The sequence below is a fragment of the Rhinolophus hipposideros genome (genome assembly GCF_964194185.1).
Source record: "Rhinolophus hipposideros genome assembly, chromosome: 15".
NCBI classification, from domain to species: domain Eukaryota; kingdom Metazoa; phylum Chordata; class Mammalia; order Chiroptera; family Rhinolophidae; genus Rhinolophus; species Rhinolophus hipposideros.
The window spans coordinates 33,947,369-33,960,352 of NC_138061.1; the positions used below are offsets into that span (position 1 = coordinate 33,947,369).

Here is a 12,984-nt window from a genome sequence, read left to right on the forward strand (position 1 = left end):
ACCACACTTTATGGTCACAAGAATATGATTTAGGGAACAATGATGGAAGCACATCCAGTATGATGTAGAATTAACTGAAAATGCTCCAAGCTTTTATTAATCCCAAAGTACACTGTAATCTTTATAGAACCAACTGGATTCCATCTTAGTTTGTTCTTCCCAAAGTTTTAAACTCAGCTAAAGTTCACTGATGGATGTTATCTGTAAGAACAGACTGATAATTTCAAAATGTGAATCACAGGGAAAGTAGAATTCTGTAGAGTCACTAAAGTTAAGAAGGTGAAATGGACCCTAGGTCCACTCCTCATTTTAGAAATGAGTAAAGTGAATCCTAGATAAGTTTAGGGATCTGCCCAAGAGCACACAGCTTGGGAAGTGACAGAGCTGAAACATAAATACAGATCATTGGTTCCAAATCCAGTACTCTTAGTTCACCAGTTGCATCACTTGATGAAAAATGTATTGCTTGAAGTTTTCCACAAATACTGTCATTTTTGTAAACAAGAAAAATATTTGCATGTAAGGTATTGTACACAGGGATGGTCTGAATTTTTTCTCCCTGCATATGACATTTCCCCCCCCTCTTTGGATCCTTGTAACATGTACCAAGGTCAGAGGTCCACCTGCTCAACAGTAAATGCAGCAGTTGCTAAAATTTAGACCAATAAAATACTTTTGGGGAGAGGAGTATCTTACCACTGACATTGTTTAGAATTCCTGTTATATAGTGATGATAAAAAGCAGACTGACTTTTAGTCAATTTTATTGCTGCCTTAAAATTTTTTATAGACACTGTCATCTCATTGCATTCTATGACACTAAGCTGGATTATAGGACAGTAATCCCCTATGAGCTACTCACATCTATAAAACTACAGGTTCTTTAGAAATTGTTCCTTATTTGGGGGGGTGGGGAGAGGTAAAGTCATCATAACATTTGATGGTACATCCACTTTAAAAGAACACACTTGAAATTATATGTAAAATGTATGCTATATTCCAATGTATCATCAGGGAAACAACTTTGGTAAAGAAACTGTTGAGAAGCCAGTCTTAGAAATTGATATGGATTTATATGGGATTTTAAATTTAGTGTGTCCTCATTAAAAAAAACAACTTTTAGTTTGCTTGTCACTGTGCTCATAGAAAAGTGGACATTTTGATGCATTTCCTGTAGAAGCAGTGCTGCATGGGGATGAAGAGAGCCTGGGTCAAATCTGGACACTGTAACCACAGGCAAATTACTTAGTCTGGCTAAGCATCAGTTTCTCTACCTGTAAAATGGTAATGAATAATAACATCAACTTGGTAGAGTCATCGTGGGGATTAAAAACAGTCACATAAAGAGCTTAGCTCTGTGCTGGCACATATGAAATACTCAATAAATGTTTACCCTTGCTTGTCATTATCCTGTGGCTAAAATATTTAAAATTTTTAAGTTTTTTAAAAAATGTTTTATGCTGACAAAATTTTGCATATTTTCTTTACGTCTCTCAAATATGAACATCAAAAGACTCATGGGTATTTAAGGACATAACATCACTTCATTGTGATTAAGATTTTTATTTAGCAAATTTCTCCAGGGGCACTAGATGGCGACCTTTTCCTTTAAGGAAAAAAAAAAATTAAGGATTCATAAATACTTTTGCTTCCACAGTTGAAACTTACCGCTGCAGATTTACAAGCAAACTGTGAAGGGTAAAGTCACATCATTGATCACTAGATTGTCAGAACTGTAGAATTTCTAGATTTTCAGGGTTCAGGCTAGGAGCAGCATGGTAGGCATAGCACCCTCTGTGGGCATGCTGGATGCTGGATTCAAACTTCTGCCCTTGGGTGATCTTGGACTTTACCTTTCAAGACCTCATTTTCCTCCTTTAGAATGTGAGGTTGTTGGATTAGATTATCTTGCAAGTTGCTTTCTGCTCTAAAATGCTATGATTTTTAATAACGTAGTGTCTATCCTTCTCTTTCTTGTGCTTTAAATATTTCTTAAGCCAATGGATGAGCTTTAATGTCATTTAAAGGTGTCAACATTACTTAAGTTAAAACTGACTTATTTAAAAATAAGATTAATTTTGGAAGATATGGATCAATTTGGGGTTTTGAGGTGTGTGTATGAAATCTTGGTCTAAATGTTCTTTTTTTAAAAAAATAAGCAGGAGAAACATATTTGAATAATATCTTCATTTAAGATAGTGTAAGACTTGAAAAAAACTGTTTAAGCATCATTTAAATTCTATTTGTATCTATCTCCTCCATAAAAAGTTGAACATATGCCTAGATTATTGAATGTGATGAAAGTTTTTTTCTAATGAATTATTTTTAAATGTCAATTATTTTGAGTGCTTCTAAAAGGATTATAGCAGATTAAGTTGTTCATAGATAGAAGCAACAAAATAGTAGCTATCAACAAGACAGAGAGCTCTTTTTCAAATATGAGTAGAAAAAACCAATCGTTAGCATCTGGGGCGATTAAGAAATTTAAATGTAGTTTGAAATGCTTTAATATAAAATAATCAGAAGAGTAGAAGTAACAGTTAATAATAAAGAAATCTCCAGAATAAAATATATTTTAGGATTTATTTATGAGCCAAAGTATATGCCTGCTTTTGCTTTACTTAGGTGTTTCAGACAAGGTAGAAAGACTTTTTTTTTTCACAAGTAGCCAGTGATTATACATTGATCTTTCTTTGTAAGGCAAGTTACTATTTCAGAGTGAATCCTTTGATATCTTAGTTTGGATCTATTTTTTTCTTTTAAAAAAGGGTTTACTAATTTGTCGATCATTACCTGAAGAAACACTCTTTCTACATACCCAGACAAACTCTTAAACAGTAATTTATGTTATGAAAAATGCTCCCTGTGAGAAATATGTATTAAAAATAGAAAGGTAGGGATTAGCAAATACTCAGGCACAAATGAGTAGAAAAATCTCATTAGCATAGGATGAGGTGATTGGTCACAGGGGAAGGAGAAATCTAGATTACAGAAGCAATTTTTCTGTAATCCAGAAAACCTGAAACTGGTAGGGTGAACCAGCAGGTTAGTGCTGGCAGCCACCACTTCACAGCCATGGAAGACAATGCGATATAATTGGGATGCTCGATATACAGCTTTTCACTGTAGCAGATGAAATAAAATCCAGATTCTGAAAAGTTTACAACTAACGCATGGCCTTTCTCTTTCCTGTAAACATTTGGCTCATTACCATACGTATATTCATCCAACTTCCCCACCAACAATTTTAGTTCACTCTTTCCAGTAAAATTTTACAGTGAAACAGCCTGGAACTCCTCTTGCCTTGTCATTCTTATTGGGGTCACAACCACAGGACTTCACAGTAAAAAATACACACATGCATTCTCCCTTATCCAGAGCAGAAGAAAAAGGTGAAAACAAAGGTAGATTTATGTAGGTTATTGTGTAAAGGCAGTTGAATATTTTTGAAATCACACACACACACACACACACACACACACACACACACACACACACAGTCTTTAGGCTCCAGTTACAAGCGCTGCGTCATCTGTCAGATCACATGGTAATTGTTGCTATTTCAAGGATCAAGTGGCATAAAGCTCCCCACCTACCCCCACCCCTCCCCTTTCCTTTGGTACCATAGAGAGGAAGAGTGATTATTGTGTGATGGGGTGAGACCAGGCTCTCTGGTCCAACCCTCCCAACTAGAAACCAGGCTCCGTGGGGTGGTGCGCGCGTCGTGTTCTCACGGAGGGATTGGGAAAGGGGGGGCGGGGGAGGGGGTCTCAGGGGAGGAAGGGCAGCTCTAATTGGTTTCTCAATGAAAGATAATCACCTAGTCCCCGGAGAGGCTGGGGATTAGCACTCTGCCTCTCCTCTCCATCGCTTTTAGACTTCTCATCCTCCCCTCGGTGCCTTTAGTCCATTCAGCAGGAGAGGATCGAAGACAGCCGCTCCTCGCGCCGCATTAGGGGCCGCACTCTGCCGCGCTAGTACTTAGCGCCCCATTCACTCACTCACTCACTCCGCGCTCGCCTCGCCCGGCTGTCGTCCCGGCCGCCACCACTGCCGAGAAAAAGTTTTGCGGAGGGGCTCAGGGAAAAAATGAGCGAGCTGGAGGAAGACTTTGCCAAGATTCTCATGCTCAAGGAGGAGAGGATCAAAGAGCTGGAGAAGCGGCTGTCAGAGAAAGAGGAGGAAATCCAGGAGCTGAAGAGGAAGCTCCACAAATGCCAGTCGGTGCTACCCGTGCCCTCCACTCACATTGGTCCTCGGACCACCCGGGCGCAGGGCATCTCGGCTGAGCCGCAGACATACAGGTCCTTCCACGACCTCCGACAGGCATTCCGGAAGTTCACCAAATCTGAAAGGTAGGCGCCAGGGCGCGGCGCGGCGGGCCAGCTCGAAGGCCACTGCTTCGGGTGGGTGGGCCCGGGTGTCGCTCCAGGAAGCGACTCTGGGGCTGGGGGGCTGCGGCTGCAGCAGCGGGGGCTGGTCAGCGCGGGGCAGCTTGCCTGCACACGGAGCGGAGTAGGGGTGGCCCCTGAGGCCGGAGAATGGGAAGTGTTTATTTTTATTTCTGCCCATCACGTGCTGTGCTTCTCTCTGCGGTGCTGGGAACGGCGGACTCCTTGGGGAGACGCGCCCCTGGAGCGTGGGGGTGGGGAGAAAGACCACGAAAAGTTTTCTCGCGCAGGCTAACTTGGCCACTCTGCACCCAGCTGCAGTTGCGCTGTTCTTGCTTTGCACACCCCTGTAAGGGCACCCCCACTGGGACAGAACCCTGCCCATCCTGGGGCCTGGAGAGTTTCCCGGAGGCGACCCCGAAACCCAGGCCATGGGGCATGCTCATTGGGGCTGCTGGAGCCTCCCGGGGAGGAGCGACTGGAGGCTGGACAGGGTTGGGTTCAGTTCAGGGACTGAAATTGCCCCGAGTCCAAGCCCTGGGGGGAGGGCAACGGGGCGGGGGACGGGGGAGGCCGGACAGTCACTTCTGGGCTTCAGGGATCTGGGCTCCAGGATGACTGGACAGGGAAATTTATTCACAGGGTCACTTTCCAGGCAGCCGTGATGTCAGCAAGAAATTGCAAAGAAACCCCACTTTCTGGATGTTCATTTGCTTTATTTGTGTCCCTTCCAGAAGTGCCACACCTTGGGCTGGCCTGAGCTGGGCGGCGGCTCGGTGACCTTGCACCTGAAGCAGGTTTGGGGTGACTGGTCAGCCCTGTCCCAGGGTGGATAATGCCCCTTCCTGGTTTGCCGTCCTTTTGAATCTCTCCCTGGAAAAGTTGGGATGAAAAAGGGGTGAGGGGGAGGGCTGTTTCTCAGGGCGCCTTCAGACTCCTTGCTTTGCTCCTCCTCGGCACTTGAGGAGCTAAATCCTCTTAGTTCAAAGTTGTGTGTCGCTGGTTCGTGGTGTGCAGAGGAGGCCAGGCAATTTTGGCCGCAAGTAGGAAGCATTTGCACTCTACTCGCCTCCTTCACCGGAGAAAGCTGATCGATTGGCTGCAGCATTAAAGCGCCTCTGGACATTAGGGAGAGGAAGTGCAGACTCCAAAGCCCATTACTGGCTTTTAGTCTCTGGAAGTACACGGCCGAAAGTGCATTTTGCAGGATATTGAATATTCCATTAGGCGTGCCTTCATGCCCGCCTACCTCTTACCCCTTCCCTCTTCTTAGATCACTCGGTGTCTGGGTTTGGGGCTCAGGGGACCCCTAAACTAGTCCTTCCCCCTTAACTCTCCGACTTTGAGGAGAGTACTTCTAAAGAGCATGTTCTCTTGTCTGGTCTCCATCCAATCCAGGGCTCTCAATGTGCCCCACTCCTCTAATGCACCCCTTCCTTGTGTATTGATTACAGTGTTTTCGTGTGGGGGAAGGGGAACGGAGCAAAAGAGGCTGGGCAGTGGTTAAGAGCTATTAGAAGAGGGCCAGGAGCTGGGAGTGGATGAGGAAGAAATACAGGAATCAGGCAGAAAGGATTCCCCTTAGGAACTGTGGGCCACTTTTGAACAAACGTCTCAGGGGACAGCTTTCAGATTTCCTGAGTGACCCTCCACTTACAAAATGACACTGCACCTTTTGGCCCAGCCTACCTTGAAAGTCCTATCAGATGGAACAATGGCATTCTTCCTTCTCTGAGGCCAAGACTGCAAACAGCTAATGTTTGGCCTTGCCCTTGGTTGGGAAGCTGCTTCTGTGTCTTGCCTCAGCCTGGCTGTACATTCCGCGGCCACTGCCCTGCCCCTTGCTCAGCAGCTGGAATCAATCTGCCCACCTCCTTAAGAAGCCACTTCACCAGCGGTCACCAGACAGCTGCTTCCCTCCCGGGGCTGATGGGCTGAGGCTTTATCACATTTTTGAAATTTCAGATCTCTGTGTCTGGGCTGTGCCCCTGAAAGAGTAACCAGCACCCCTGTACGGCAGAGAGATTTCAACAGGGTCTGGACAGGAGGAAACTCCCTCCCAGAGTACGTTCATTCAGGAACTAGCTCCAAAGAGGCACTCTAATTTTCCTTGACAAGAAATCTCTCTAGGAATGAGAGGAGTTTTTGTATGTACTGGGAGGAAGTGGCCGGTCTTTCATTTGTACGTATCATCCTCCTTTTTCTATCTCTCTCCTTCAGTCCCCATCATCTTCGTGTTAGGGGTTAGAACATTCATCATACGAGTGGATCATGCGCAGTAGAGGTCGAACGCATATTTGTGTCTGCAGCAAGTAGCTGGAGTGCTTTCCTACTTCCTCTTTGCACTGATTTACGTTGGGACTGAGGGTAAACTTTTTCCCACTCAGCACTTTATTTTCTACTTTCAAATGGAAGCGTGGAGTGTATTTTAAGCAAGCTGACTCATTAGAGCTTAAAGAATTTTGACAGGTATAATACATGGGGACAGTAACCATGTTAGGTACTCATCCTAGTACTTAAAAAGACAGTACTGACTTAATGATCATTGGCGAAACCAATGATCATTTGGCCAAGGAAGGAAATAATTTAAAAAGTATTTCTGACATACACATATAACAGCAAACAAGATGCTTTCAAAATAAAAGTGTGTTTTCTAATTTTCAGGTATTTGAATTTGGGGACTAGATAGATATTCCCGCACCTCCTGCATCCTTTGTTAAAAGCTGTGCCATTCTGATGGGTTTACTGGGACTGAAAGAGATTGCTTTATTGCAAAGCAAATGTTCAGTTGCAGTGGCTGTAGGATTTTAGTGCTACAGGTTTGGTTCAGACTTTACCAGGACAACCAGTTTTTATACTACTGAGAAAAGAAACATATTTTGAAAGTATAGGAATTCAGTTTGGTGGGCAGAACAATACAAGAGCTTTTCCCTATAACCACTCCTATAGAAAATGATTGCTCTCTAAAATATTTACATAACAGGTGACAAAAATATCTTAAGCATTTATTGGAGTGGAAGAAAATGGGAGAATTCACTGACTATTGTAATCAAGTCAGTACAATTAACCAGGTTTCCATGTGTCCACAGAGGGTATAAGGCACAATATCCATTAAGAATGATCTAAGTATCCAAGGAATGCTTGGATGAAAATTATACTAGGGAAAGAGAAGATCTGAGCTCTCAGCATAAGTATCAAGTGTACAATATGATCATATTTAAAAAGAAAATACCCGACTTATTGCAGTACTCATTTTCAGGCCCCTTAGAAATACCCAGTAGGGATCAAGTGATTATCATTGAAAACTGTAGGCTGTTTTGGATGATGATAATATTTTTAAATTTATATATCACTTTTTGCCAAATAACTCCAAGTATTTCATATGGTTTTCTGTGAACTCTTGATTCCCTGCATGCATATGCTCCACATTAAGAATTACCTAATAACCTTAACTCTTTCCCTTAATTTTTACACACACCTATATGCCTTCATTTTGGATGTCCACTTAGCACGCAATTGTTGTTTTTAAATTAGCTTAAGCAAAAACTGCAATCAATATTAATCTGTTAGAGGAATAATATTGTATTCCAAAGCCATTTGAGTTATTCTTGTCACAAATCCCTTGATTCTTGATGATGTAAATTCATTATTTGGAACTTGACCTTCCTTCCACTGGGACGTAGATACTTTTGGATGGATGCCCCAGAAAACTCATTGCCTTTTGCATCTCTGATTTGATTCAGGTCTGGTTATCCTGCAGACTAAATCAAGGGATTTGGCCTCATTTTGATATAAGTAACTTCAATGAAATGAGTCTGTACCAGCTGAATTCAAGGCCCAGCTCATTAATTGTTCATATTAAAAAATACACTATGCTTTAAAATAGCAATGACAATAATGAAGATCGCTAATCTTAGCAATCTTAGCACAGTGCTAAGCTCTTTACCTACAGTAGTTCATTGTTTTCTCACAACAGTCCTAAATGACAACCTTTTCACGTGAGGAATCTGAGACTTGAAGAAGTTAAGTCACTTGCCTAAGATCTTATAGCTAGGAAATGCCACAGAAAAGTTTCACACGCAAACCTTGCAGTTTGTAGAGCCCAAGTTCTAAACTGCTATATAACATAGCCTTGGAACCCAACCAGTTCCATCTTAGTAACTGGTGAATCCTTTCAATAGGAAGAAATAAACCTGCCCTAAATTAAAATAGGATAAAAAAAAAAAGTTTTAGCACCAGCACTAAACTGACCTCATGAAAAAGGGACCACTGAGCTCTTGTATCCAACACATACACTGTGGGTGTGCTCTGCCAGGCCAGAATTTCCTCAGGCTGTCCTGCTCTTGGGATTGTCATCTACCAATCTTTCCATCTTCTTCCTGACCTAACTTCTCCAGCTCAGTGTCATGCCATAGGCAGGGCTGATGAATAGTACAATTGTGAAATGATCTTGGTTGCCTCCTTCCGGGAACTATTCACTGTACCCTTTATCTTTTGCCTTGGGGACCCTCATTGCTAATCTTTTCATCCCTACCAGTCCTACCATCAAAAGGAATATGACAGTATATCAACATGTTCACTGAGTTATCCTTTCTGGAGTAACACAGTGATGTTTTAAAAGGAGTTCTGGGAGAGAATATTCATTCAATATACTCAGATTAGTAATATTTACAAGAGTTTATGGGGAGGCAGACTGAGGAAGAGAGGGGAAGATTTTTAGGTAGGGTAGCTTGTTGAAATTCTTGTGTCTTGCCACATGTAATTTGAAGACGACAGGTTCTAAACATAAGCACGTCACACCTACTTTCAGTCCAAGCTGTACAGCAGGTGGGTAGTACCCTGCTTTTAGTGATGAGAAAACTGAGCAAGTCATTACTGAAATGCCTTTTTAAAGAATCTCAGAAATGGGACCAGGAAGATTATTTAGGTTTCTTAATTTTGCATCAGTACCAGAGTTGGTGAATCAATGTCTTCAACTTATCATCTATGTATGCTTATTGTTTGAGACATATCCACTTTGCTTTGGGGTTTGTTCGGGTTCTAGAATCATGTACCTTTTCCAAACGTATTTGTAGTGCACCAGAAGTTCTTGTTCCCTTTCACTCACTGATTGAAAGTTTAGGCTGATAGTGTATATGTAATCATGTACTCATTAGAAATTTGACTGACCCTCATGTAACTATTTCTAACTGACCTGAAAAAAACCCACAAAAGTTGTCATATCTCTTTCCTCTTTTTCTTTCCTGACTAAATGCCTCTCAGCCATGCTGTGTAGGAGATACTGAGAGTACATTAAAACCCTTTCTGTTGATAAGATTTTCAGGTGATTTCATAGTTGCTCAGAGTATGAATAATTATTTTCATTTGACATTGAGAATTTGCTTATCGGAGTTCAGGACCCTATGTTATCTAGGATTCTTGTAGCTCTTGGAAATTACGGTGAGCGCTGAGATAAACCAGGGATAGCATATCCTGTTTCACAAAAGTGAAAGCTCAGAAGTTTGAGAATTGTCAAAAAGAAATACTGACCTTGAATCTATCTTTGTTGGTGTGCTCTGCTGTTGTATGCCTGAAGAGAGAAGAAGCTCTGTGTATGTGTGTATGTTTATGTGTATGAGTAATGTGCATGTATGTGTGTGTACATGCACATATATGTATATACACACAAACACACACATCACCACTTTATTCATTTTATGATTTTACACTTACAGTAGTTATTATTCTGAAACTCCTCTAAGTTGGCTCCAATCAGTTTCTTGTGGAAAGGAGGATTTATTTCTTGGGCTGTTATTATAAAATAGATCATAGCATCTTGCAGTTTGTCAAATCTTTGTGCTTGGTATTAGGCACCCATTCCAGTATTGTCTCCCAGAACAGGGTACTAGAACCAATCTTTGTGGTTCCTTGTTGAAATACTTTTAGCTAGTGATAATTTTTCACTTCCTTTTCTTTGTTCTTGGATCTGCCTATGTCCTGTGTCTCTTTTTTGGGTCCCTGTGTTCCTCTGTTCTGGCTTTACATTTGTAACTCCTGACAGATCAATTTCATTTCCAAAAATCATGTAATAGCCCACTCAGAACAGAGTGCTTGCTCAATAACTCTCACCTTTTCAAGTCTTTCGTGTTCCTAGATCCTTCTGATATTATACAATTTAAATTTCCCAACATTTTAAAAATAATTATTTATTAATTGTTCAGATTTGTTTTATTATATAAAGACCAAGAGTTGAACTCATCTCCTTGTTTTATTTATTGTTGCTCTTAAATGACAGATTCCTATTTTAAAAACTTTGAAGCTTACTCTGCTCTACTCACTAAAAATTATTGGTCGATCTCAGACTTCAGTAAATATCATGCTGCTTTGATTTTAAACATTTTCGTATTCTTTTTTATATTGGGATATAATAGAAGCACATGCTACTTTAGAAAATATTATAATTTTAAATTCAATCAATATGAAGTTTATATTGACTAGAAAGTTTTAAAAATACTTTCTGTAATTTGTCCTGTCTGGTGTGCTGACTTCATATTTAACCATGTCTTGTGCATATTGATTTGACATATTCTTGGAAGTTAGTTCTAAGTTGTTAATACGGTATGTTGATACTAGGAATTGATTTGGATTGATTTTTGTTATATGTATGAACACATTGATAGTACTTTGGTGTGCAAGGTAATAACATAAATGTGCTGATTTCATGAGTGTTTACTAAGGCAAATCCAATTAGACACCTGCCTTAATTCCCTTATTAGGTCTTAGTTTGACGTTTTTACATGTGATAAAGGTTATACAACTACAGTTCTTAAATTACTCTCTCAGACTTGTTGCTAATTCCAATTGTCTCTCCTTTCTAGTCCAATTTAGAGAGCACTTCAAAATGTGTTTTAAATCCTCAAATGTGTCTTGATTTGAGCACTCTGACCTCTAATGCTGCAAAAATGCTGTTGATAAACTTTATAAGAATCCTAAAAATACTTGTATGTTTGCCTCTTACAGATATTTGTAGATCTGTTTGTTCAATTATATGATATTGTTATTGTCTAATGAGCAAATCTAAAGCCTTTGGGTAAATGTTAATATTTTTCTTGATGCCTCTCATTGCTCTCCTGGTGTGGATGATGCTAATTTCATGTACCACAATGGCTACCTAAGAACTTAGCTACATATGCTAAAAATTCTCTAAATAGAAAATGCTTTTATATCCTAGACTGTAAACCCCTGGGTAGAAACCAGGTCTGTTTATAGTAAAAATTCCAACCAAATAAAACCCTCAGCTTACCACGCTTTTCTTTTCTGACATTCTAATTTTCAGAGAAAGGTTAAGAGCAGCACATAACTAGAATGTATTAAAAACAAACAAATAAAAAACCCTGAACTTTTAGAGAATAAAACCAGTTTAATTTCTTCTCAGAGAATAAGAATCACTGTAAAATATTCAACACAATATCCTATGTCTTACGCAATAGTGTGTTTTTGATTAATTGTAAGGTTAAAATGAGTAAATAATAGTTTAAAAATCAAAATTCATGAATAATTTGTTTCTTAGAAAATAAAGTTTAGTGCATTTACAGGCATCTCCATAAGGATAGCTTTTCATTTGTATTCTGATTGGCTTTCTTGACTGGTAGGATTACAAATACATATCAGGACATTGCACATAATCCACAGACAGTCTTGTCTTTTCAAACGAGTGGGTTGCATATGGGACCATCATCCATCTTGTGAGTCACTGTAGGAAAAACATGTGAAAACCTCTGATCTGAACTATGGTTCCAAAAAAAAAAAAAAATCAAAATCTTGACCCTGTGACACTTAAATCTACATATTTATAAATGATGATTGTTAGATTCTCTACACTATACTTAACACATACACTTCAGATCAATGTTTCCCAAAGTGTGGTGTTTGTATTATTAGTGGAATTAGGGATGCTGCTAGATGGTACACAAGCGAATTTATAGTAACAGTTAGGAATTTTAATAAGTGTTGGAGGAAAATCTGTAACAATCACATCAAAGCCATGCTGTGTGGCTATCATTGCTTAGAATACACTAAGTTTTAAGAAAAAAGTACCGAATGTATATTACTTAGCTATAGGTATACAGATGAAGGTGGGGAAAGATTGTTTTCAAGTCACTTCATCGAGGAGTGAAGTGAATTGTCATCATGTTTGTTTCTTGCTCAACCCCCACTATTTTTTGGAAGATTCTGGCTAATTGAGTTCTCTCTGTATCTATCTTCGAGAGACTTCTTGGAGGTCTGTCTGCCAATGTCTCCCCAGGAATTGGAGTGGGGACATAGATGAAAATGGTGGCTTTTATAAAATATACTCTTTCTCTAATGATAAATTAGTCTTGCTAAGAGTTAATCATCTTAATATAGCATCAGAAAAGTACCCGATTTCCTCCCAGACTTATGAATTCCTTTGCCATGCCACAGCAGGGCTCATAGGAGAGCAGGACAGCAAGGAAATGATAAAGGGCTGCTGGGCTGCTTGTCTCCATCCAGCCTGGGCTTGCTGGGGAGCTTCCTCTTCCCAGAGTGAGTCTGGAGGGCAGTGCATCTTCTCATCGCTTCCCCAGGTTCTTTCT

At 40.4% G+C, this 12,984-nt stretch overlaps 1 protein-coding gene across 1 annotated transcript in view; it reads left to right on the top strand.

Annotated features, from left to right (window-relative positions):
• Positions 1-3,605: 3,605 nt before the first annotated feature.
• The window catches only part of PRKG1 (protein kinase cGMP-dependent 1), a 1,143,489-nt gene continuing 1,134,110 nt past the window's right edge, over positions 3,606-12,984 (top strand). The window contains exon 1 of the mRNA XM_081075399.1: positions 3,606-4,354. Coding sequence (XP_080931525.1) covers positions 4,089-4,354 — 266 coding nt within the window. The 5' untranslated portion in view covers positions 3,606-4,088. The remainder of the gene's footprint in view (positions 4,355-12,984) is intronic.